The sequence below is a fragment of the Synchiropus splendidus genome, chromosome 2 (genome assembly GCF_027744825.2).
Source record: "Synchiropus splendidus isolate RoL2022-P1 chromosome 2, RoL_Sspl_1.0, whole genome shotgun sequence".
Lineage (NCBI taxonomy): Eukaryota > Metazoa > Chordata > Actinopteri > Syngnathiformes > Callionymidae > Synchiropus > Synchiropus splendidus.
The window spans coordinates 20,653,880-20,681,279 of record NC_071335.1 but is presented as its reverse complement, the minus strand read 5'-3'; the positions used below and the strand labels follow the sequence as shown (position 1 = coordinate 20,681,279).

The window sequence follows — 27,400 nt, the reverse complement described above, 5'->3', positions numbered from 1 at the left end:
GTGCATGACGTAGTAGAAGAGGCGGAAATGAGCTCACAAAAAGTTTTTTTTTTTAATTTGAATAAAAGCAAAGTAGTGTACACGCACTAAACAAAAGTAAACTGGTATGAACTTGAAAGCTGTTTTACAGCAAATAAACAAACAAACAAAAAACATTTTAGTAGAAGGGGTATTTTGTTGCTTGAATGTTTGTTGAAATAAGCAAGGAGTTGTGATGGTTAAAACTGAGTAAATGTTAACTTGCGAAATGAAGTAGGCGACTGTTCCGTGTCTGCAAATATGACAAATTAATTTGTCATTCATCATTCAAAAAACAAACAAAAAAACAACAACATTATTTTTGGTAGGAATTTCTCTGCCCATATTAAGTGTTTCGATATACTATAATTCAAATTATTGACAATTATCGGCTTGAATCGCTACAAGGTCTGAGCCAAAATGACTGCATCCCGTATCAGATTTACTTTAAAAAAACGTGCCTGATCCAATCCATAAATCAAATATCTTCAATGCTCTCAGATTTTTAGCATTTTGCAGTTCATGTCCATCAAGGTTATTAACAACTTTTTTGAGTGACAGGTAAATTGGAACCATGATACTCGAGGCTGCCAAATCGCCCTGAGGGAATGAGACATGTACTTTATTGCTCTAGAAAAAGAAAAATTAATTAAAAAATCCCAGCACACAAACACAGGTTTAGTCATCATCTTCTGATTTTCCACCCTTTTGAATGACCATTACATAATTCTGACAAATACTTTCACACTGTGCAACGCCTAATGACATGACTACCTTTTCCTGTGAAAGATGCATCCTGACAGTCTTCATTCATAGCATGCGAGTGGTCCTGGCAGCAACAGGTCCAAAGAAAAGTAACGCTTTATAAGCAGTCGTTCGGTCGATGATAACCCTTGACCTCACACAGTCTGCCACGGCAGCTGCTCTTCCCTCTAATGCACCCTTCAACTCCATCTTTTTGAGGTCAGTCACATCTTGTAGCAGCCTCTTGAACCAAAGTTAAATCACTGTTTCATCTTTGGATTTTTTCTGCAAATGGAAATGTCGCCTCGATATGTTGTGATTATTGCGGCTTCCTGACTATCTGTACTGACAAGGCATGAAAAGACAGCGTGCCCTTTCTGCAATGTATTTTTGTCTCACTATACGATATATACTACGGTGATATATTTTTAAAAAAACACTATGTTCTTGGAGCAGCATCGTGATTGGGTTTTCAAGAAGGAAGACTCTGTGTGCATGTAACTTAGCTCTAAATAAAACAATAGCAACACTGCAGGTCACCCACATCTGTCGTCTCCCATGATCAATTCAAAGTTACGTCTGGCTGATGCTTTATTCTCCTCATCTCTTCTGGAGGTAAAAACATCACATAAAAAAACATTATCATCACAAAAACCCTGTTCTTTAACCATGTCTTTCTGTCCTCCAGTGCCCCCACTGGCTCTCAGAGTTGCACTGAATCAATTTTAATCTTCTCCTTCTGACATCAAACCACCTCCCTGAGTTCGTTTCTACAGCGCCAGAGCAGCTCGGGGTGATGCGTTTGTGGTGTTGGATTCTTCCAACATAAAGAGGACGTAGACAAAAAAACATAACATCAGCCGAGCCAGATTTGTCAGGCGTGAAATTATTTATCTCAAGCAGCAGCACACTGAATGTTGTGAAGGCATTTTGCGCTCCAGGGATGTATGTGAGAGTAAAACTTATTGGTGGAAGGCTGTCACCTCTCACCCAGACATAACACTCACATATAATTCAATGTGATCTGACAATATTCATAACTACTGCTATCTGAACATTGACACAAACAGACCCAGAAGCCGAGACGAAATCCTTCATTCTCTCAGTTTAAAACAAATATTGCCAAAAGACAAATGGATGTTGTGAACATAAAACAGACGACGGTTTGTTTTCCATGAATTTTATCATTTAAAATACATTTGGAACAAATAACAGACACACAAGCAAGTGACACGAGGATCAGCAGAGGACATCACGATCAAGAAACTGTCAGCACAAGTGGCTTGTTGCATAAAATACACGTAAAGTCTGCGCTGTGGCTCATTAAACACATAAACGCTCTCCCGATCTCTTTCTGAGCTTTTCAAGGTTGCAATGAATAATCTCGCCAGGGCATTGAAATGCCTACCATCTAATCTCCCCCCAAAAAAACTGTCCTGCCACAATGAACGTCCTCCACCCATGTCTCATCTGTAGTTCAGCCCCTGACTGGCTGCCATTACACCAATAAACAATACATCAAACACAACTGAAACATTGAGCAGATATAAATAAAGTTTCCCTGCAATAGATCCTTGAATCTTTGAACTCCTCCAAGCACAGATGAGGTCAAAGTGGCATAACCCCAGCTAGGGGTTGTGTTAAAAGGCAGCGTTCATACTGAGATGTTCTGAGTAGAGCCACTGAGATACATACAGTGAAACACAGAGAACAAAACTGGATTTTCAGGACGCGGATGCCAGTGTTGGAGAGGTTAGAGCCAGGATTTAAAGATGGGAAAACAAGATGGGTGTTCAGATGCAAAGGTCAAAAGCGTCTTACCAGACTGACCCAAGACGGACCGAGACGGAGTTAGATGAAGCACCTTTGTGGGTTTAAACCACATGAGGGAGCCAAGTGGAGGGCTTTGATGGCATTTTCTTTGGTGGCGAAAATGCAAATGAAGTCCTTTACTACTCGTAATGTGAGTGATCAAGCATGAGAGCATTTAGCATCCTTTGAATGCAAATCATCCCAACGCAGTACATGTACAATATCGACAGATACAAATGTTAAATACACCATTACAACATCAGAGGATTTTTCAGATCCATTTTTTTTCTCTTTTTGTACATTTATCTGTGTAAAACAATATATATTGGAAAATATATGGCAGCCAATGATAATTGCACTGTTGGCAGGATGTTGGTTTTTCATTTTCCTTCGTGTTACTGGAGAGCACTTTAGCAGCGTCTCTCCACGACCTTCAGGTCATTTTCAGTCTGCACTGTACGTATGTGGTGCATTATCATCTACCTTAAATATCATACTGAGAGCCCTTTTCTGTCGCAGTCCAGAGTACAGTACAACGCTAAACACAATGTGCTTATGTTCACTGTCATTGATGACCTTGTTGTTTTCATCCTGCGGTTTGTTAAGAGCTGCTTCCATGCTAGCTGCTTGAGCATACTTCAGCAAAGACATTCAACCTGTGGTAGTCGGGCTGGCTCATTTCTATTTATTGTTGAGGACATGACGTTGTCTGGGCTGCGATTCAAGGAACTCATAAATTGAAGGCTTTATTTTCAGTTGTTCTGGGATCATCCATTTCTGCCCAACCAGTTTTTTTTTCTGCTTTTCAAACACTCTCATAAATGTTAGCAGATCCTCTCCACTTCCGTCGAAATGGCTCATATGCGATCAATAATATGTAATATAATTATTTACATATCAATACTTGGGTCCCATCATTGAGCCTTGAGGCACTAAAACTCTATATTTCTGTCATACTTGAATCATAATATCTTCTACTTCCACTGCACCTCCAGGTCATCTGATCCCAAAACTGGAAAAATTCCAACTGAAATGTTTTCAGATTAATTATCATTATTTCTAAAGAAATTAACTTGCTTTTAGAAAAAAATTGTGGCAGTAAATATTAGTGGTGTAGTTTTAGAGACCAAGACTTTGAGGGACTGAGAACCAGTCCAGACCAAGACCAATGAGGGCGGTGCGACCAAGTTGAATACAGAATACAGATGCATATTGTCTGTTAGCAGCAGTCATTTGTTTTTTCAAAATAAGTCACAAAATAACAAATGTTCTCATGATGCTATCATTGGAAAGCGTTTGATATTGGTCTCTGCCTTGGTCTCGCCCCTCTCCTTAGTCTTGGTCTTGACTCGGTCTTGGGTCAAGTGGCCTCAACTAAACCAATAAAATTCTGGAGGATGTGGGTTTAAAACATTCAGACACGATGGTGGGATTTTTCATGCTGATCATCTAAACCATTTAAATCCCTGTAGGCTCCACTGAGAAGATGTCAGTTCTCCCAGAGGGCACACGGCTCTCCTTGAAGACCACGTGTGTGTTCTTCTGCGATGAAGTGGAAACGGCAGGAACTGGCTGTGAATAACAAGGTCCGGGTTGTGACAACGGATTCCGCGGCACAAGCGGCCCGTTTTCAGGCCAAGCGGTTCGCATGGCCTGTTGGCAAGCGGCTGCCGGCTGGAGCTCCAAGCCAGCTTCCACTCTCTGGTTCCCCCTGCACGTTTTGAAGAGAGAGCGAAGCTCCTGCCGAAAGGTGGGATTGAGAAAACAGTAAATAAAGGGGTTGTAGCACGTGGAGCTCATAGCCAGCCAGTGAAAGCAGAAATAAAGGGCATTGGATGAGTGGATGGCCTGGCTGGACAGCAGCACTACGTAGCAGTTGAGCGGGAACCAGCACACAGCGAAGACTCCGACAACAAGTAGCAGCATGGCCACTGTTCGCCGGCGCTTCCGTCTCTGGGTGGCATGCTGAGCTTTGGTGGCGTCTCCGATCACATTGTTGCGCCACAGTTGATGCGCCACCCTCAGATAAGACGCCGTGATGATGAGGAGCGGCAGCAGGTAGAGCAGGATGAACGTCAGTAGGTCGATGTACTGCCAGTAGACGTCTGATGGCTCCGGAAAGTCAGGGACACAAAGACTGCGCTCCTTGTGTTTACTGAAGAGAAGGACAAACAAATCAGACAAAAGCATGGCAGTTAGGGCACAAACACAGACAGAGAAAACAAGTCATCCATTTTCACCACTCATCCAAGGTCTACAGAGTCTGTGTTGTGATTGGCTTTGACATAAAGAAAAGCCATTACAGGTCAGACAAAAGGTTCACTATGTCAGTCATAACAAGTACAAAACATTTCAAACATGCAGATCCAGGTTTGAGAGCCTGTTTCTGACTTTGGACGCTGGACAGATGCAAAATCTTCCAGCAGACTCTTCTCTGGTCTTTGCAAGGGCTTTGAAGAGGTGAGTTAACATTAAATGTCTAAGAGCCATTCATGGTTTTTAGTTCATTTTTAAAATGTTTTGCACTGCGTAGTGACGGTAAGAGTTGATTCTGCTCTATTAACTTGCCTACAACAATGTGGTGTGACATCAAGTGGGAAGGAAAGATCGATGGACCACAGTTGTTCTTATCAGTAGAGAACAGCAATATATTTTCCCTTCTCTAGCTTTCCTCTTCTTCCGAGCCTAAAATTTCACGTGAGATCCAATAAAAGCTGATAAGAAGGGGAGCCATTGCAAATAAACAGCTCACTCACAGACTTTCTCTCAGCGGCGTCAAAATCCCTGAGGTACACGGTCGAGGCTGTTAATGGAAAGCAGTGCTATGAGTGCCGGACGAGCTCATATTTTTGCTCCACACGGATAACACTTTTCAATGTTCACTGCTTTCGCAGTTGAAGCCTCTTTCAAGACAAGAAAGACATGAGTCTCTAGGACTGTGGGCGGAGATTAAGGTGACTCAGTAGTCCAGTAATGGAGCCCCAGAACTGAATGCAATAGAGTTGAAGGCTCTGTACTTCTGCCACCTGCAGCTGCAGACACCTTGAGAGGTAAGCCATTTTATTCTGCTCCTCAATCGCACAGGCAAACAGACAGACAGCTGCTGAATATTCATTTTTAGGGACCAGCTAAAAGCTATTTGGTATCTTGGCCTATAGCTGGTAAAGAAAGCAAATTTCATTCATTTCATTTAGCTCATTAGCTCCAAAGTTGCATGGAGTATAGTGAGATAAGCAACGCTAACCAGGCAAAACATATTTTTGATGACTGCATTTGACTGTTAGAAGATGCCAACAACCTAGTTTTACACTAAATATTTGGGTAACTCCAATGCATGCATTCAAATCGAGTAATGACTCATGTAACAAAGTACACACTTGGGCAGTATTTGGAAATACAGACACTCGAGGACCCATATTATGCTAAATTTAAAGGTTTTTAGTAGAGATGGGCAGGTGAGGCATCATGAAACAGTATTGCAGGTTTGATGAAACAGGGTCCTAATTTTCAGAGGCCACTAGACGGCGCTCTTGGTTTCCAAATGATGGGTGCATTCATTGAATAAGTTGTTCAAGTCCAAACATTTCACAGCAGACAGTGCCATCTGGTGGCCTCTGGAAATAAGGACACTGTTTCATGAAACCTCATCAACCCATAATGGATAGATGGATGGATGGCTGGATGGCTGGATGGATGGATGGATGTGGATGGATGATGGGTGGTTGGATGGATAGATGGATAGACAGGCTTACCTGTATGTGAATGTAAAAAGTTTTTGGTAGATAGCATGTGGGAGGGAGAAGCAGCTGGCCATAATCCAAATAACAACCACCCAAACGCCACCCTGCGCCAAGGTCAACCGTGTTCTCAGCGGATGCACTATCGCCTAAAAAATAGGAAGCAGACAGACATGCTGAATTCATTCTCCAGTAACAAAAGGGGAGAGAAGTGTTTCTCAGAATTAAAAGGACATAAATGGATAATTATTCAAAAATAAGAGCACATCAACTCGTGAAGCCTTTATTAAAAAGCCGACACTGGATGACACATAACATAAGGTTCTGATTTGTGAAAACCTTTTAAAGCTTAAAGGAGAGCCCATCTTCCACTGAAAAACACATGGCCACTGTTCTATTCAAATTACTCCAATTATACCCTGTGCTCGTCTGGAAAATTGATATTTTAATAAATAAATGACTCAAGACAAATGCGGTACAGGAGACTCACCTGTTGCCGGTCCAGGGCAATGGCGGTGAGCGTGAGCGTGGAGACGTGCAGGGAGCAGTACTGCACGAATCGGCTGACGTGACACATGGTCTCTCCAAACACCCACGTGCTGTTGACAAAGCGGACCTGCAGGACCATGCACACATGAGAGCCTTGATATATTCTCACCCTGATAATTACCACTGGATAATGGTTTGATAAAGCAGGTGTTTGAAGTCAGGTGACAAGCTGCACTTCCACACAAGACTATTGAGCTGGAGCTGCAGTTTAAGAAAAATACTGAATGGCGAGAGGACAGCTACAATGGTTGAAACGTTCCTTGAAAATTACACACATCAGCCGTGCACATTCAAAGGGAAGAGGGAGTCAACTCTGGTCCACCTTCGTATGGCCTGCGGACGCCTTAAAAACATATGACTCATTCAAAACTCAACAAAACCTGATGTTGCTATTACGATCCAGGAGACCATTCAACGGAAGGAAATGCAGATGGGAGGGAACTTGGATGTTCAAAGGTTAAAATCCCAATTTTCCATTAGACATGGTCCGTAAATATTGGCTGACCGGCAGGTTTTCTTTTCCCAACTGGGTGGTAATTATGTTTGACAGCTTTGCTCTGCAGAGCTCAGTGGTACTCGCACTTGGCAGATCCTCTCAGGTTATTGATCAGCTGGAACACAGATGATGAGAAAACGCTCCAGCTCAGCCATCGATCGCCACATATGAATGGCTTTTGTCGGCGGCAATGTTTGAAATCTTCCTCCCACAGTTATACTGTTTGATACTGGGTTAGGTGTCATACAAAAAAACAAAATTTTCTTTTCGTCAGTCCTGCTACCTGTGTTACCGTTTTGCCCCCTGTCGATGGTGGTAACCATGGAAGTGGAGGTATTTGTGTCTTATTTGTGCTTACACGGACATATTATGTGCAGTAGGGATGGGTGATATGGGCAAAAAAAAAAAAAAAAGGTAGCATGATAATATGATAATTATCACATAAATACCTTTTCATTCTATTCCATGTGTTGGACTCGCTAAGTCTCTCTTGAAAGTGTTTTATGATGAAACTTATGAGTGGAGTTTGTCTCTAACATCATTATTTGTTTATGTTTAAATATAATAGTTCACCAAGTGTAGAGATGAGAAATTCTTACGTCTCTGGTAAAAAACTGACTTTAACTATGCACCAGTCTGGACACATTTCCTCGATGCTATTGAAGAAATATTATAAATTATGTGAATAAATGATCATTTAGTCATGTTTTATTCAGTCCTTTGTCTTGTGTGATGAAAAATCTTTACACCATTCTCTCAAAATGGTTGTTTTTTATTGCCTTATTGAAGATCTCAGTAAAGGTTGTAGAGCCTGCGCCACCAAAGACCTCCGCTCAGACGCGTCGGACGGCAACGCAGCTGGGTCTGGATTAAATAACCCACATCCAGCTGGTTTCACCGCAATTCTTCCGTACGACTCTCTTATCGCATCGATGTAGCTGAACGCAGACTGTTCACCCAGGAACAGAGAGAATGTCAAGTCATTGCCAGACGTACAAAATAACCAATAATACTGATCCAGTGGAGAGATATTGAAATGAAATACTGTAACTAATAACTAATAACTGCAATATATAGGTGAACCCATGTGCTTTTTCTTATCTCCATCCAACATACGCAACCTTGACACCTAATTCTTGGTAGCTGTTGGTCTCCAAAGAGAGTGTCAGTCGCAGCATGTCAGATGAAAAATGTTAAATAAAAATGAAAACTAAAACTGGCTATATAACACTGTTACCAAGGAGAGTTCCCTTATTGTGATCTGTGACAGTGACTTGCGGGACCATGAAGATGTCACCTTGGACAGCGTCAAAAACAGCAAGGCACTTTTAGTCAAGAAAACTTTTTGGAGATCCAAAATGGTCCTTTATTACTGGCGTTGATTGTCTTTTGGGATTTTTTTTTTTGTGAGCAAAGAGCTCTGGCTCATACCTTCACTTCACAGTCGACGACGAACAGGTGCTAATTGCATTAAATTAAATATTTGCTTGTTCGCTCAGAATATCAAAGTGACTTGAAGCAGTCTGAATACGGGCTGGTCTGATAGAAAGCACCAAGTTGTAAGAGTCCTGAACAGCACCAGTTCGAGAACCAGAACCGCGTTGGTGCGAAAGGCTTCAGGGAGAGAGAGAAGAATTTCTTGGTGATTCTTAAATGAAGATGAATATCGCACTCTCCTGCCATGTCACTGTCACACGTGCCGTTATTATCGTGCGGCCCGAGTAGGACGCCGAGTCAGGAAGCCGCCAGCAACCCTCGTGGAAGGAAGTCGGACACATTTCGGCCACATGAAAGTTGTTTTTATTGATATTGAACGGAGCACTGTGCCTTCTGGTTGAGGGCAATGACTGCTGCCACTTTCATGAGCAGCACGACTCATTTTTCTACAGTTTTGACAGAGCAAGACTCACGCCACAGGGACAACAGAGTAGCAAGTGTAGAGTGAAAAACAAAGTGAAAATCTGACAAAGGTTTGCCAAACCTTGCATTCAAAGAAAGATGACTCTGTATTCTGTAGGTAAAAGGTGTGAAAAAGAAGTTGTTTTGTACACGATATACGGCCAAACACAATCTCCACGACGACAGTTCCAGTGCACCTCTCTGACGCAGTCGTCTGCCTTGGTTTATATAAACACATGCATGTCTCCCTCTGGTGAAACTAGTTGGATATTGGACGGACGTCCGCTCCGGTATTGGTGGCGGCGTCCTCTTCTGCATCCCCATTAGGGTTCACTGATCACAGACACACTCTCACAGGGAGCGCTAATGCTACAACCCAGCATCAGTCAGGGACCATCAACAAATTCTAAAGCGTCAAAGTATTAATGAAATCTTCAATAAGGCAATGAAAAACAATCATTTTAGGTGAGAGAATTGTGAAAAGGTTCACACAAGACAAAGGACTGACAGTTTGTATAAAGATTTCGAGAATAGAATATGACTAAATGGTCATTTATTCACATTATTTATAATATTTCTTCAATAGCATCGAGGAAATGTGTCCAGACTGGTCCATAGTTAAAGTCAACTGTGAAGAGACATGAGATACAGCAGACAGACGGCTCAATTTAACCCCTAAATAAAGCTGGCAGAGCAGTCTGTCAGACACCAGCGGCTTCTACCAGAGACGTGAAACATTGAATTTCTCCTCTCTACACTGACTAAACGTTTATATTTAAACCTAAACAAATGATGATGTTGGAGACAAACTCCACCAATAAGTTTAATCTTAAAACAGTTTCTCAAGAGAGACAGTAGTGTCCAACACATAATAGAATGAAAACGTATTTGTCGTGATAATTATAGCTATCGGCAAAATTACAACATTTATCGCAATAACTATTTTTGTCCATATGGCCCATCGGTAGTCACTGGGTTTTCTTCAATTTGGATGGCAGACGACAGGCACCGAAACTAAGTACATGAGCCACTGGAGTTTCTTGAACTCTGAACTCAAACGGCTGCACTCCAGACACGCTGTGGTCCAGACTCCTGATGTTTTCATGGATTTCAGGTGGATCACAGCATTCTTCTGCTCGCACTGCTGGTTGGCGTGAAGATGAGTACCTAACTGATATCACACACTGATGGGTGTGAGCTCCTCCATGCTCACACACGCCTTTCAACATCCATGCCAAATATAGCACCTGATCTGAAGTCTGATACATGCTGTGACCTTATATTATTTGACACTCAACCTGAATCTTCACGCCAAGCTTTCCTCAATGCAAAATAGTTACATTTTCCAGAAGTATTTGCGCTGATGTTTCCTCCGCTTATTTCTCACCTTCATTTTGAGCGTCTTACCAGAGTGAAAGGAGTGTTGAGGACCGTGATGAAGATATCCGCCACGGCCAGGTTCATGATGAACAGGCTGGTGGTGGACTGGCTCCGCTTGTTCTTCAGCACCACGTGACAGACCAGCGAGTTCCCGAACAGAGACACCACGATGATGAGCGAGTAGGAAGCCACCAGAAGAGCCTTGACGGCGCCGTCCCGAGACCTCTCGCTGTGCCGGGAGGTCAAAGAGTTCCAGTCATCCAGCAGCCCTTCGTCAAAGTCCAACAGGTGGAACCCGGGAGAGCGACTTTCGGAGACGTTCTGGAGAAGCGCTCGCAGAGAAGTGTCGTTCAGGACCGGCTCAGAGGCGCCGCCGAGAGAGACCGAAACTAAAACCAGCAGAGGCGAGAAAACAACCTCCATTATGACGACTGAATGCGACCACGCCAGTGGAACTTTCAGGATCAGCACGACAGTCTGAAGTGAGGATTCTGACGCTGCAGCGCTCCCACTGCCGCGTGCGCGCGCGTGAGGGCGCGTGCGCGAGGAGCTGATGGGGAGCGGCTCAGTTTTGACTAAACCATATTTCTCTCTCTCTCTCTCGTTCATATATATATACGTACGTGAGCTGATGAATTTCATGATATATGATATATATTTCATGATATGATGAAAACGCAATGTTTGGCAGAACTTTAGTTTTGGGTAAACTTCAGTAATATGACGAGTGTCATTTTCTTTCAGTGTATTTTGAGGTGCATCAAATGTTCCCAAAAAGCACTGAAACATTTCTGCATGTGCACTTTTAATAGATTTACTGATGAAAAGGGTCTGACCGAGAAGCAAAGCACTTGTATTCATGTTTCATCCATGAAAGGGCTCATTTTATTGCCCAGGTTTTGGAAAATGAAAATCACAACTTTTTTTTTTTTTTTTTTGTTATTGAGGGAAATATCCCACCTGAACCCAACAAACAATATATCTCCAATAGTGCAGGTGGAGGACACAAAAGGTCAGCTGTGGGGTCACAAGGTCAGTCAAGACTGGAACGTCTCAGAAACATTGGAGTCGATGCAGGACACTGTTGACACATGTGAAAGGCCACATTAGAACTCTGAATTATTTCATCGATTGGCAGTGTGACACAGCGTGATTTTGTTTTTTTCTTGTGCTTGACCTCATGTGGGTCTTTCCTTGGCATGAATTTGAGTAGTATTTCAGGAGAAGAAAAACGTTTCTTTCCTTAAAAGAAACACTGAAGAACTTTGGTACATCTGTGAGCAATTCTAAAACATGGAGGCGCGAAACTTCAGGCGCCGGTTTCTTCCTGTCACTGCCGCTGAAGCTGGGTTGATGCCCTCAGCCAAAACTGTGATGTCCCACTCCAGAAACATCACTCTTTCCTTGGTGAAAATATCACAGAGAAATATATGTTTCCTGGTGCACCTAGGCAACAACTGAGTTCAGTGGGGGGCTAATGTTAATGACTGAAATCAAATTCACTAACACGAACGCCAACTGCCGTGACAGAGCGTGACCACGCTTCTACCGAGAGCAAACACAGCCATGACACAGCTGTCAACCCACACTCTGCTAAATCATTTGACATTTTACTGCTAAAAGCTTTGTCGCTCATTATCAGTCAGGGTAGTCTTTCAAACTTCAGACTCATGACATGCTGAAGAAGAGTGTGTGTGTGTGACTATTTCAAAGACTGGAGACCCAAATGCAGCAGAAAGGAGACTGGGACCGGAATCAGGTCCAACAAATTTAACACAAAACAATCACAGTCACACTCTAACTTTTATGCTAGATGGAGGCAGGAGCAATAAGAGAACAAAAATACTTATAAACAAACAGAATTACTCTCGACTCCTACACTAGAAGGATGCTAGAACAACGAAGAACCAAAATAGTAAAAACAGGTATACAAGAGAAAGGAAAATTGGACCTTAGCACCAGAGGGAGACAGAGTCTGATAAATAAATAAACAACCCAGGATATAAACAGGCATCCACAAGCAAATATGAGGTCAAAAACCAATGTCAAGGGGACAAAAATAAGTCCACAGTATTTGGGTAGAGGAACAACGGAGAGCAGGCACAAACACACAGGACACGCAAACGCGATGAACTGATGCCGGTTGTCTCCTGGCCCAAGTTCAAGTAGAGCGGGAAGTTAATAGATGATTGGGCTCAGGTGTGTGTGTCTGTGAAGCCTGCATGGCGGGAAAACAACCCCCAATCCTGGAAGAGAACAAGCGGTAGCAGGAAGTTGTCCAAAACAATAAGACACTGGTGACCAATTCTTGGAGCCTTAAACTTGCGGGCACCGGCAAAAAGCCTCAATTTGAGGATTAGAACTTTTAAATAACTGGGATATTGGGTTTCAGTTTGGTTCAGAGTCCTGGTTAAGGTTCGCCATTTGTTTTGGATGGTTGGGTTTCGGAGGAGAGGCCGGGGAAAGGGTTATGGTCCCCACTGAACACAAAAACATTGCGTGTGTGTCCTTGTATAGTTATATGATCGATGGAATCCCAATGAAAATACATATCGATCACGCCACATCATGAAGGCACTTCCATATTTGAAGGCGATTTGACACATGATTTGTGTAATGATCCCTCTAGTTTGTTCTCACTCTCATTAAGCAATGATGTCGCTTGTAGCTGTACTTGTCCTTGACAGTCTAGTGAGTGCAGCGCTACATGCGGAAAGAAGTGTGAGGACATAAGATGTGAGGTGAAATTGTATGGTATAAATCAACCTTGTGTTTGTTTTCAAATCACTACCAATGTGATGCACACATGGATGTGGAAATTATTCTCTTTCTCAGGAACACCTCCAGAAATGACACTTTGAAAGAGAGAAAATAATAAAGATGAAAGGTGATGCATTCCATTCAATCCATGGAAATACACATACAAAACACCTCCCAGCAGTGTTTTGGTAGAAAAACATAGCGTTTCCACTCTTCGTACATCTGATTTTTTTCGTTACTTACAAATCAGGAATTTTGCTAAAAATAATATTTTACATTTTGAAGTTTACTCTGAGCTAGAAGAACTTGTAATAACCAAACCTAATTTAGGTTACTCACAACAAGTGGAAGATGTAAATAATTATGAAAGAATGGCAGTATCATACAGCATGGTTCTCGCAAAAAAAAATAATTCTACAGTGTTAGAACAATGAAGTTTCAGGACTCGCTGGAGAGATGATGTCTCCGGTCTGGCCTGGGAACGCCTCGGGATCCCCCGGGAGGAGCTGGAGGAGGTTTGTGCAGACCGGGAAGTTTGGGCTTCCTCTCTCCGAATGCTGCCTCTGCGACCCGACCCCGGATAAGCGGCAGAAGAAGGTGAAGGTGAAAGGTGAATTTATGAATGCTTGAAAGGATCATGCTTTATTTCATTTTTTGTGTGGTGTGCACTTTTTTCCCTTTCTTATCATTGGGGGGGGGTTCGTGGGATATATATATATTCTGTCTTGCATTATTGAAAACTGGAAAATAAAATAGTACAAAAAAAACATGGCTTCTCCACAGACTTTTCCATTCGGAGATTGTGATTTTAAAGCATGATAAATATTCTTCAGCAACACATTTTCTCACAGAGACAGATACCTTTTCATTTCTATAGGCCACAAAGTCTGGAGGTCATACAAGTGTATCTTCAAAATAGAATATAAAGAGATAATAATAAAGAGATTTGCCACCACTTGCTCTTCAGACAGCAACAACCTCATATCAAGCAGATTCAATAGACAGAGGGAAAGCCTTTATTTATTGACCTTTGGAGGATTATGAAAAGTCGACATTAACTGTCTTAGAAAATGCAATCTTTTGCTGGCGGAACTGAACGACTGTGTGGCATGAAGGTACCTCCCATACCATACCCTGTACACGCCTGTCTGTGGCCTGGGTCCTCCATGGGCCGATTATTTGTGGCCCTCAAAATCACTCCTGGAAGGTTTATCCCATGTAGATTGATGTAGATTCATACAGCATCTGAAAGTGGAGAGCCTGAGCTTCTACAACTGTAATAACTCCTGAACAGACAGTGCAGTGAAAGGACAAGAGCTTTCCTATAGATGAAGGTGTTTACTGAGTGGGAGCTGACAACACTACGGTCCATGGCGCTGCTCAGCTTTGACAGTGGGAGCAGGTATCAAGTCCTGCTGGGAAATGAAAATCAATATGTCCATGGAAAAACATCTCCAAATAACATATATGTGGGTATTTAACCCAATAATCCATTCCAATCTATGTTATTGACAACGCCTTGATCCGCAGCCCATGGACAGAAACTTCGCAAACGGTCCGATAAATATGGTAAAAAGTGCCAAGAGGCATTGGTGTTCACAGATGACGGGTTGAGCTTTGGCTGGAGTCACCGCTTTTTGTCTCTACACTTCTTTGTTCCTAGAGGTATTGTAGAGACTCTGCCAGAAACAGAAGAACAAAAAGGTGAATGTGTTTTTTTATGTATTTATTTCCTTCCTTTCCTAACAATTCTCCTTCACTTTGAAAGAGTTCAAGGTGGCTCGATCTGTTGCCTGGAAATGACAGGCTGAAGGTGGCTGAGGTGAAAACAGCCTCCATTGAAGAAGCAGTGTGGTACCAGAAGGCCTGTGGTGCGCTGGATGTTTCTTCCACAGCCAGCTTTTATGCACACTTTCATTTAAAGGCCAGAGACAAAATTCCAGCAGCTTATATAAATGCAGACTGATGGTCCTGAATAGTGATCTATGAGTGTGTCTTCGCTGCTAATGTATTTATTGGACACTGAGCTCTGAAACCCAGAAAAACTGTTGGAGCTCATTCACTCCTCGCCAGATCAATGGGTGTCTTCAGTGGGAGTCGCACTCTCGCCTCCATCTTTTGTGGCCAAAGGTATGATTTGAATGAATGTTTGTGCTCTAGTCCAGACTCCTGCCATCTGACTCCTGCCGGCTCACGACCTTTTGTTAAAACAGCCTGTCATGTGGATCTGGGTTCAAGGCTCGTTTCAGATTCACGGAGCATTTTGTCATCATGCTATTTTCATTAGTAACTTCATGCAACCTTTGTGAGCATCATAGGGAAGGTTTGTTTGCTGCTGGATCCTAGCGACAGATTTCTTTGTGCCGCTGTGTCCATGACTCTGACCCCCAGAGGGGTCAGATGCTGTGCAACATGGCAGCCGGCTGCCTCAGTGTGTGAATGTCTCAGACTTGAAACGCTATTATCCTGCAGCCAAATATCCAGGATGAGCGGGTCACTGTAATTTGAGGTGGTATGATGGAATAGACATGGGTGTTTATCATTGGCTTTGAAGCGCCGCGGCAAGCAGATGTCTGCGTGGTCGTCTGATCGGGTCACACACAGGTCTTGTGTGAGACCTGTCCAGTTGTGGATGAGATTCAAAATGAGATTGGTGAGTGCATCTCACTCTGGCTAGGGGGTGTCTTGGGGTCCTCCCAAATGAGTTGACCGACCTGGACAGGGAGATGGCAGACCAGTCACTTAAGAGATGAAAACGTGTTTTGACTTGTGAAAAAAGATTTGGGGAGACAAACTCATTTTATTTTCCATTAAAAATACATCGAATTGAGCCGTCACAGTTACGGAAGGGAAGAGGTAATTTGCCTGGAGAGGGACGATGAAGCAGAGGCATGTTCTTCGTATTTAGCGCTCTGTCGATAAGCGGTGGTCAAGTAATGCCCTGGGTTTTATCAGGCGTGTCCATGGTTACTGCAGAAATGAACTGTTGTGACTGCTGCTTGTGGCGCCATGAAGCAATCATTCAAATGCATTCAGCGCTGTGTAAAAACTACTGTACATTTATATGTCTTTTTAAAAGTTGCTTTTAACCAGTCGATGTGGAACGTTGCAGTTAATTTAAATGCAGAAATCACCTTTTTTTTTCAATTATAGCCTAGAGATGTTTGCAAAACAGTCCTTGAAGTACAGCACATTGATCTGCTCCCATCAAGTTCACGCTGAGAAGAGTGGAACGTGTTTAGCCTGAAGCATCAAGTGCATAATTTGTTGCCCGGTTATGATCTCCAGTAGGAGGTGAGCGGGGAACGGTGTCAGAGGCCGGTGTTTGTGCCCTGGGAAGGATCAATGCGGCTGTGTGGCAAAGATCAATTTTGATCGATTGTGTGCCCTTCCATGTGATTTTGCCTTAAAAAATCTCTGCGGTTCTTGAACACGAAAGTGTCAGGTATGTTTTTTTTTTTCTTACGTGGTAGAATCAGCAGGTTTACACAACACAAGAGTCCAAACATGGCAAACTGTTCTACCAAAGAAAGAGCTGCTGAAGCGTGACGTGTTTGACAAACACTGATGTTCTAGTTTTGAGATTTTGGCCCAACATGTTCTCTGTCTCTCTCCTGCACAACCCTCCGAGCTCCATCGACAAACGTCTCCACAAGGGCTGCCGCTCGAACACACCTGGCCAAAACATGTCCTGACTCTAAACCAAAGCATCTTCTGCCACTTCTGACTTCATCAAACTCCCTCACTATTTCCATTTCACTCTATTTCATCTCCACCTGCTTCGCCTTGACTGCCATAAATACCCAATCATGTTCTCACACATTGTGTCTATTCAAATCACCCAGTTGCTGATCACTGCACAGTAAAACACACACCTCCGAAACCATGTGACAATCCCTTCCCCGCTACAGACACGCTATCACTGGTGACTTCAGTCATTTGTCTCACAACACGGGGGGTTATATTAGACTGTATAAGACACCAAAGGTATTAAATCGCTCCGTGACATGTCAGGAGATGGCGCTGACTTATAGCGTGGTAGTCAAAACCAAGCCAACTGGAGCGTATAGGCAGAGAGAAGACATTTGGAGATCAAGAGGAAGGCGAGACCAAGATATTTGGAGGTCGACACCGACAGAAAAAAACACAACAAAACTGAAAAAAACTTTTACCAATTCCGACAGTTTTCTCTGTCGGACTCGACTGGTCCACCCAGTACGAGATTGACACAACATAAAAAATTTGTTCTGGAGACCAGTCAGGATACAGTTCACATGAAAACTCCAATAAATGCCCCATCAGATAACATCATACATTTGGGCGGAATTGATGACTGAGACAGTGAAAGTAGGAAAAAAACAAGCAATAGTAAAGGCACTTTTCTCACGCTGAAAATGGGGCTTATGTTTGAGCAACAGAAGGGGGTTGTCTGGTTACTTTTTTCCTTTAATAAAGACACTTTGACCCACCACTTCTCCTGTCTCCAGCTCATGCTTCCACCTGTCCTCCTACCCCCAACCCCACAACAAATCCCTATATCAGCAGCAAACATCATAGTCCTATGAGACTCCTCCCTCAGCCAGTCCATCACCACAGTAAACAGTTGATCCCAGATGTCGTCCCACTCTCCCTGAGAGTCCCTCCTCGCCACCCTCTCACCTCACCGTCTTCATACATTCCCAAGGCTCTCGTGGGCTCCAAACATGGGACACAGTCCGACTGCTTGCACATGCTGCTTCACTGCAGCTCAGCGAGGAACATTTGTTTTTCTCTGACTGGATCACGGATATCATTTATTCTAAATTGTTCCAAGTCTACAAGCTCCAGTGGTTTTCATCATCACGATATTAGTTTATATGCGTAGAGAGCGAGCATGAATCAATTTGCAAAGAACGTTGCATGAGTCTGAAATGATCTCCTCCTGAAAAACATCACACTTTGAAATCCACAAAATAATGCAAGAGAACAGATAAATCATTAGGTCATATTTGATCTCCATTCCACTCCTTCCACCCCACCTTCCTGTTAGAGCTCCAAGCATCCATTCAACCTATCACGATAGCTCACCATCAATCCCAAGACTCGGGAATACAAACTCCTTTCAAACTTCAATCCACAACCAGTAAGTCAAGTCAAGTGCTGCAGTGGGAATGGTTCAACCTGACTGCATTCAGCTCACACTGACCGAACAAATGGATGCAACCTGCCAGAGCTCCGGAACGTGGTCTGTAAAATTAACAGGAAATCAAGATACAATGGAATTTCAATTTCACCGACAATAGCGGGAAAAACGGTTTGAACGGTTTGTCAGACTGGGTCAAATGTTTCTTCTCTCTTTGAATTTAATTGCTGTATTGAAATGTTTTGATGAGTAATGGCAATTTAACAGAATTTATTGTCACTTGAAACATAGAAAAAATAATTCCACTAAAGTGCCTTCATGCCATATTTCCATCTTACACCCATTGCACTGTTTACCATTTAAGGAGCTCATCTAGAGCTTTCTATTGTTTTCTGCTTTCAGTGACAAAATCTTTTTCTTCTATCTATTTTCTTCTATTTTTCTTCTATAAATGTAATTGTACCGTGCAGTAGTGAGGAGAAGAGTGGTGGTTTTCATGAGTTTGGTTAGGAGTAATGAATAAATGACTATTCAGAGAAGCGTGTTGATGTAAATTCTCACCATCCTCAGAGTGTGTTGGAGCTTCAGCCATGCCTGTGTGAATCTCTTCTCAATGTTCTTTAAGTGACAGCACGGGGCTGACAAGAGTGCCACATCTGTATATATTCATGAAGACAAGTGAGAAGATTAGACACTATACAATGTCGCACATACTTGAGAAGTGAAGTGGCGACCATATGCTCCGGCATGTTTAAATGGTTGAAGAATGATGATGATATTTCTGGTACAATGACAGATTAAGCTGTTTGTCATGAACCAATTCATGAATAACCATAGCAAATTGATGCTTCTTATAATGTTTTATTCATCATGAACAGTAATTTCCAATTCTAGTTATATAATGATAATAATAATAATAATAATAATAATACGGAATTATTATTATTATTAGTAGTAGTAGTAGTACCATTATTATTATAATTATTATAATATTATAATAATTATTATTATTATTATTATTGCCATCCAATGTGGTTGTGGTTACATTTGATATGCCAGTATTAAATATATGTTCATTTAAAAAAAAAAAAGTTTGATACCAACAATAAACTGTAGGGGCAGCAGCAACAGAAAAGCCGCGGCGTTATTATAAAATAGAAGAAGAAGAAGACCAACACACCGGGAGTTGTGGGAAACAGCGTTTTTTTCTTGCCATCCTTAAGAAGGTTTGCCTACTCAAACTACATTTCCCACATTGCTTTCCTCCCAACGAAAGTGGCGTTTGCTGTGTTTCGGAACCGAGAGGTGAGGTTTAAGCATTCCGATGTCGCGTTTTGTTTTAGCTCATGTTTCGGTACGATGTGTGATATTAATGACATTCTGCTTGTTCCAAGCAGAACACATGGTTTCTATTCGTTTAGAGTTCATTTTACGGACACACTGTTCTTGTAAATACCACTAGCTTTTATTATCGATATACCAGCCCCTGTTTTCTCTCGTCCAACTACGCGATTATATATATATATATATATATATATATATATATATATATATATATATATATATATATATATATATATATACATATATATATATTATATACATTTTTTTGTGATTAAAGAAAGAAAAACGTGAGATTCATTTTTTACGTTCTTAGTATTTAACGACTTACAAATGACTAATTTCGTTTATATGTATTGAAAGATTTGTGCAAACAAAGTGGAATGAGTGGTTGGAAATTCTGCATTTTGATGGCTTTGGTCAGCACTGACAGGTGTGTGAGGATGATGGTGAAGTGTGCTGTGTAACTGATGTGCTTATGAATGGACTGACTGTCGAGGTTGTCTCTAGACTATGATGTTTGCTGATGTTATAGTGACCTGAAGTGTTTGAAAAGAAGAACCGAGATAGAATAGAGGGTTTTCATGGTGCGTCATCAAACCCGGAATCCGCCACTTTGGAGATAGTCACTGCTCAGCACAGAGCGGTACTGAAGGTGATTCTTCAGCGTTTCCTTGAAAAAATTGTGAGTTACGGTAGTGTTTTGGATTGTACGAATCATTCCGATCGTGAAAAGCATTTGGAATTTTATCGACTTCCAAAAGTTATTACAAATCAAGGAGAACAATGCCAGAAGTTGTCGGAAGAAAGGAGGCGCTTGTGGTTAGCGAAGCTGAACCAGGACCTTTGTGGTAAAAGTGTGGATAACATCCGAATATTTTGCATAAAAGTATAGCCTAATTTAATATTCATTTGCAGGAGGACACAGTACTTTTATCAGAACATATTTGATGATGCCAACACACACAGTTTTCAGAACGTTCCCTTAGAAAGCTATCTCACACACACACAAAAATACTTGAGCACAAACTAAAATAGCACACAAACTCAAAATGAAACTTCAACATATTTAAATATGTCACATTCTCATATAAGGTGCTAATGTCGATGATGTCGATGATAACAGTTCCCTGACCCATCCGCACACCATCTGGTTACACAGCTCCAAACTCCGGTGACATCTCAGGTCCTCGGCGGTGGATGGACTCTGCGATATCAGGATACGTCACAGACGGCAGACTGTCCGTCATCGTTCACCCGCGACGTTGCAGCCAACCCGTACGGGTCTGCACCGCCAATAAAGCTCAACTCTTCCAGGTGTCACGCATTTTCCTGTTCATTAAGTCCCTCTCTGTATGTCTGGCCACTCCCAACTCATTTCGACGAGCCTTTCTGTTTTATTTTGCGTTTTTCCATCGCACTCCATTCACAGCCTATGGGGGTGTTTACAAAGAGTAACATGGCAGCTTCCAGATTGGATGACGCGGTGATGAAGCGTCGTGAAAACCCTCTATGCGTGTCTCATTGAAAGAGAGGCGGGAGAAACGGTGAAGTTGGAGGGAGCGAGACAGTGGAAATGTTGGGCTCAGCCTTAGAGAGTAACAGACAGTGATCATGAGAGGTGAAGAAGAGAGTGCGGCCAGGCGGAGAAGGGAAGTTGATCAAGATAAGGTGGAGGAGGCTGAGGTGCTGTGCCAACGCCTGACTGCAAATGCCTGTAGACAAAGAAGTAAAGAAAGTAAATGCCAGTTCATCCGTAAGGGAACGTGAAGGCAGACATCATTTATTGTAAAGTTAATGAGCAATAGAAGAAAAAGAATTCACTGAATGTCTATAGTTGTTCTGAATTATCCATCAGCCTGACTGTTTCTGGAGGTCGCATTCATTCTGTTTCTCACACAACTGCACCTAAATGAGTCTGTCAAATAAATCATTAAGCCCCTCCGGCAAAAATCCTTGACTCTAATGAAACCTGTGAAACTTCTATCACTGCCGTTGTTGTGTGAGCGTATTCTTCCTCTTGTCTCACCGCATCGTTCCTACAGATTCAAATACCACAGAGGTATAATGGAGTTTCCAGAAGACTTCAACCAGCTGGAGCTGCTGAACACACACGGACACATGATTCCCAGAGGAGCCTCCAGTCTTTGGACTGCAAGTCAGGAGGAAGAGGAGGATGAGGAAGAGGAGGCGCCTGAGGGGGGTTACAGTGAGGAGTGGTACCTACAAAGAGAAGACAAGCTTCAAGACAAGCCTGCAGAGCTTCTTCTCTGGGCAGCAGAAAACAACCGAGTGAGTTTTGATGTGTTGTTGTGCACTTCAAAGTGATGGAGTAGAAACAAATGTGCCGTGGACAGAAAAATGACTGAAACCAGTACCAACTTCAAAATAGTATTTGTGTTCATAAAGGTCATTTAGAATAGGACAACAAAATATTGTTTTAGAATTATTTGTAACTCTTCACAGGAACTGGTCAGGGAGTAGGCGTTCCCTGCACTGTGCTGTAAACAAAGCAACACATTCATGAATTGTGCTGGAACATAGCGAGCCATGAGTTTTAGGGTCCCCGTTTCCCAAGTCTTGTGTGTTTGGCTGGTTTGCTGAAGGATCCGGAGCTACAGACACTTGTAGAGATGTTGATAGAGTTGGTCACGATTATAATGCACAGTATTGTTGAGCTCATGGCTGGAGGTGGACCGTGGTGTCCCAGGCCATTGAACCTGACCTCTCCTGGGTCTGGTATTCAAAGGCTCATGAATCTAAAAAGTCGAGTTTCTTTATTGTTCATATGTTTTGGTGGTTAAATGAAGGTGATCAACACATTGCAAATACACCTTCACACTTCAGTGCTGGATGAAGGGCAGAAGAAACTGCCTTCATGCAGTATATTTCTATTGCCTTGGCCTTCAGCCGACCCACTTTGTACTGTAGTTTCTCCCCGTTTTCCATGCCTCGCTGCTGCATCCCTAAGTGGCCTTCATTTTACCAACCAGGACACCACCTCCACACGGATGCTGGTAGAAAAGGTCTTGGCTTTCTTTTTTACCCCCGAGTTGAAGACTTGACAGACTAGTGATGGCTTTGTGCATCCTTTACGGCTTCTTACTGACCCCCAGCGGCTTCCAGAGGTTAGTGGACACGGCAGCTGGGCAGAGGAAGCGCGTGGCCCAGGTCCAAAACACGGGTGGAAACGGCACCAAGGTTCTGCAGCAGGCTTGATAGAGTTGGTGGAACTTGGACTCTGGCCAGTTGTAACTCCGTCTGACTTGTTTCCCAGTTTATTTTTGTCAGTCAACTGCAGCGTGGAAGCAGTTCCTCTAGAGCTGATTCAAGATCAAGGACACAGTGGAAGCGCTGGAAACAGTTCACCGTGACTGAAGCAGATGTTTAGCAGTCAAGACACACATAGATTATCAAATGACACTCGAGCATTCTTCATTAGCCTGATGATGAAGGGCTGCGTGTTCCAGCTCTAGCGGAGAAAACCGTGACAGGAACTTCTCCGTGGTTCAGTCCAAGCCATTCTCCACCCAACACTTGCTGTCGTATATCGACGTCTCTCCTCACCAGACATGAGATTTACGCACCGCTCCATCCCCAAAAAGAGTCCAGCTGCTTTTAATTCCAAACCCATGAAGCTGTTCACACACTGTCTCATTTGAAAGGTCACGTGGAGTTTGGAGGTCTGTAGGTTCGTGGCTGGGTTGCTGTCGCTCCCGCTGGCTTCCACTTCTCTGTAATTGCCTTCTTGACTTTCCATGGCCGTTGCCATGGATGCCATTTTTGTCTCCATGCTGTCACCTTCTGATGATGCAGGGTTTGCCTTACATTGAAAACACCACAGTGCCACCACCCTGCTTTGCATGACCAGCTGCATAAGCTGTTGAATGTACTGAATTGTGGCAGCAGGCACCTGGTGATACAATACGTACCCCGATACAGGAGTGGTAAAATGATACAGTGCGATACTGTAAGTTTAGCGTTATATTGTAATTAGAACCATAATTGTAAGGGAGAAAAAAAACAATGCAGTAGAATATTATGTGCATGAAAACAAGTTTATAATAATAATACCAAATGCTGAATATGTTTTTGTAGCTATTTTTTTTAATGTTGCACAGAGATATTACATACGTGTTTGTCAAAGAAAGTTCATTTTTAACTGGTTGAATATATTTATTATATTTAAAATATTATAAAATAGTCATATTTTAAAAAAAATTATAATAATAATGATAATAATAACAATAAAAACACATTAACCCGATTCCCCATTCAATATTAGGCTGATAATGTAAACAGAAGGCTCTAGATAGTTTGGTTTGGTGGGTCCTCGCCCTGCAACACATTCAAAGTAACAGAAAACACTTTATTCCGACTTTAGATCACACTTTGCGCTGAAGCATCGCCATGACAACGGTTGGAACCAGAGAGAATGCCACTTACCTGTAGACACCACGGTCAACAATTTATTTCCATTTATGTAACGCCATGCGTCTCCGCTACGGCAACCCGTGAGACGCACTTGATTTCTCTTTCTGCAGCGCATTGAAGTTCGAGTGAGTCACTTTGTCATTTTCTCCAGACACTTTCAGTCAGTCAAAGTGGTCTTCCCATCAATTTTTATCCTCCCCAGTTGACGATGTCGCCCGTGGACAGAAATCAATCAACATTTATCAACCATGTGGCGCCGCTGTGCAATTACGAACAGCTTGAATAAACATTTTTTCCCTTAATTGTTCAGGTAATAGCTGTCAAGACTTAAATGGATTTTTTTGTCAGCAGTGCTTTGAGTTCCCATCAGTCAGTGAGCACTGCGAAACGTTCCAGGTTTTGGAGTGACACATTATAGGCTTAAACAACCCTTCTCATTTAAAGGAATTATCGCAAACACGCTATGCTACTTGGATACGAAATTGCGTTTACGAAACGGCTGTTTTTTTTTGTGGCTGGAGCTGAAAATCTTTGCCCTCTTTCTATGATGTCCTCCAACATCAGAGTCGCCCACATGATGAGAATATCAATATCAATACAAGATCACGCCGTCTCACTCGCAAATCTGTGTCCAGCTCTCGACTGTCCACAGGTTGCTGCTCACGGACCCGTCTCTGGTCCACTGCTCAGATGAAGACGGCTACACCCCCCTGCACCGTGCAGCTTATAGCGGCCATGTTGAAATGGTGTCGTCGTTGGTGGCTGCGGGCTCGGAGATCGACCCCCGCACGGTGGACGGCTGGACTCCGCTCCACAGCGCCTGCCGCTGGAGCCGCGTGGCGGTGGCCTCACGTCTTCTCCAGCACGGGGCTGATCTGAACGCTCAGACCAACGGAGGCCTGACAGCCCTGCACCTGGCAGCCTCCCACACCAGCCAAACCAAAACAGACTCCCGCCAGACGCTGGAGCTGCTGCTCTCACAGCGCCACCTGAAGGCAGGTCTCCTCAGCAACAGCAACGAAACAGCCAGCGAGTTGGCGAGACGGAGCGGCCCATTTCACTTTTTGTTTGAGATGGTGGAGGACTGCACCAGCGTGCTCCCCGCCTCCTGAACCACACTGCTCACCAATCCTGACTCACTCTCAGCGACTCGTGTAGGAGATCAAGCAAATGGAGATAAAAATCTACTCTGTCTGTTGAACCGATCTTCCACTTCTGATGGAGGCGTTTTCCTTTCAATCCCTGTGACCGAATGATGAACCTGTGGAATGTAAGACACTGCTAATACACTGACCAGCACCGATCACTTCAGTCATTAGACAGGTTCTCAGCCTCTTTGACCTTGGGAACCATTCAAGGAATAGAACTGAATTCATCATGCTGCTATGGTTTCATTTGCATTCAATAACCTGTGTTTAAACCACTTACACTTAAACAAACCTAGACCTCGTGAAATGATATGAAACTGTGATTGTCGCAAATATAGTTGTCATCGAAAACTGGCAGCAGAACTAGGCTCAAGTCATCTTCATTTCGTTTGAGAAAACCTGGATGTCATAAATACAATAATGAATAAAATAAGTATGACAAAACAATATTGACATTTTAAATGTTTTTTTCTTCTCCCCAAAATAAACTGTAAACAAGATATAAGTAAAGTTCAAATGAATGTATCACTGTAAATTTTCAAATGACTTTTAAAAACTGCTGCAACAGGTGCTTTCATGGAAGTTTTTACTGTTGGGGGATGCAGCATCACTTTCTTTATCGTGTTTACTTTTCAAGAACTTCTCCATAGTTGTTAACTATTGCAGGTTTGTGCCTCTCTTCTTCAGCTTCTTTGAGTCTTAAGTCAATTGAAAGACACTGTACTGCCACCAAATGGCGGGGCTGTGCATTGAAACTGAGGGTCTCTCGGCCCTTGTGGCCCTCTTGGGGGCCGCCAGCCAACCTTTAAGCATGGAAAAGCACAGTACAGCCAACGGCCATTTACCATTTCAGTATATTAAAATGCAGTTTTCCAATGTGCTAACATGAATGACTGCTGGAATATGAAGTGCTGCCAATGTTCTTCTGTAAAGCAGGAGGTGCCCTCAGCCTCAGCAGCACATGTTTTCAAGTGCGGCCGAAAATTACCATTTGTATTAGCTGTTGTGTTCTAACCGCTGGCTGCTGCACAGAATACATGTCCTGGTGTTGCTCTTGGTTTCCTCCCATCACAGGTCAACGATGAATCATGATCCAATTCGTTCACTTCAAGTGTGCAGACAGTGACAAGTTCAACATTCACAAACAAAAACATCAGTCGCCAAGAAGGAAGGAGGGATTAAAAAACTGGACCACTGAATGAGCTCATAAGTATTCAGAAGTTATAAAGGGTGGAGGCTTCAAGGGGCGTCTAATGCTGATGGTTTCATTAAAAATTCAATCACACTTCGACAGCCTGCAGGCGTTTATCTTAAAATCAAGGGCTAGTGGGAGCTGGGGTTTAAAATGCCTCAATTACTACAGAAATACAGAGGATGTGACTAAGAATTACTCAGTCATTTCCATTTGTGATATTTCCATCTGCTTGTAGATTATGATGGGTTTTACTTTACTACTATAAAACCATCCGTGACACACGATTTACACGTTCTCTGCGCACAAAAACAATCCCTCCTGAATTGAAAATCAAATACTGTTATTGTTGGACTATGAGCCACGACTTTTTCCTCTCATGGCCTGGACCTTGTGGCAACAATGTACGGACTATTACGAGGCTATTTGTTTATGTTTCATGAGCCACATGCTTTCTACCACATGTGAAACATTTACTTCCACAAAATATGATGTTTGTCATCGGAACGTTTGAGAATTTTATCTCCATTCTTCTCTACGGAAAGCGTCGTGATTGGCTGACATATATGGAGCGTTTATATATATATATATATATATGTATATATATATTAATGGTGGGACTTTAACAAGTTTAACAACGATTAATTAATTACAACTGAAAAAAATTACTTCAATCAGAATCACAAAACTGTATTAATCCCAAGGGAAATATGTTCGTAACATGCTCTGTACACAACATATCACAATAAAGTGAAAAATAAATAATAT

General features: G+C 42.6%; 2 protein-coding genes across 3 annotated transcripts; one reads left to right on the top strand and one right to left on the bottom strand.

The window, feature by feature from the left end:
• Positions 1-3,951: 3,951 nt before the first annotated feature.
• On the bottom strand, positions 3,952-11,058 carry gpr83 (G protein-coupled receptor 83). The gene is made up of 4 exons (XM_053855300.1): positions 10,663-11,058; positions 6,802-6,927; positions 6,327-6,460; positions 3,952-4,729 (listed from the first exon to the last, which is right to left on the bottom strand). Exons 1-4 carry the CDS (start codon positions 11,056-11,058, stop codon positions 4,033-4,035), a joined length of 1,353 nt encoding a protein of 450 aa, XP_053711275.1. The 3' UTR covers positions 3,952-4,032.
• Positions 11,059-19,772: 8,714 nt separating this feature from the next.
• On the top strand, positions 19,773-26,264 carry ankrd49 (ankyrin repeat domain 49). 2 transcript variants are annotated; one of them, XM_053856849.1, is made up of 4 exons: positions 19,794-19,822; positions 21,021-21,175; positions 21,904-22,150; positions 24,928-26,264. In XM_053856849.1, exons 3-4 carry the CDS (start codon positions 21,926-21,928, stop codon positions 25,402-25,404), a joined length of 702 nt encoding a protein of 233 aa, XP_053712824.1. In that variant the 5' UTR covers positions 19,794-19,822; positions 21,021-21,175; positions 21,904-21,925; the 3' UTR covers positions 25,405-26,264. The 2 variants fall into 2 exon arrangements, with proteins under 2 accessions (XP_053712823.1, XP_053712824.1); XM_053856848.1 differs by lacking the exon at positions 21,021-21,175 and having other exon boundaries at positions 19,773-19,822.
• The last annotated feature ends 1,136 nt before the right edge of the window (positions 26,265-27,400 follow it).

Coding starts and splice junctions, on each gene's coding strand:
- gpr83 (XM_053855300.1), bottom strand. CDS start 11,058: ATGGAGGTTGTTTTCTCGCCTCTGCTGGTTTTAGTTTCGGTCTCTCTC. Junction 6,461..6,801: donor TTGCCCTGGACCGGCAACAG/GTGAGTCTCCTG, acceptor CCTATTTTTTAG/GCGATAGTGCATCCGCTGAG. Junction 4,730..6,326: donor CTTTTTACATTCACATACAG/GTAAGCCTGTCT, acceptor CCTTCTCTTCAG/TAAACACAAGGAGCGCAGTC.
- ankrd49 (XM_053856848.1), top strand. CDS start 21,926: ATGGAGTTTCCAGAAGACTTCAACCAGCTGGAGCTGCTGAACACACAC. Junction 22,151..24,927: donor GGGCAGCAGAAAACAACCGA/GTGAGTTTTGAT, acceptor ATCTGTGTCCAG/CTCTCGACTGTCCACAGGTT.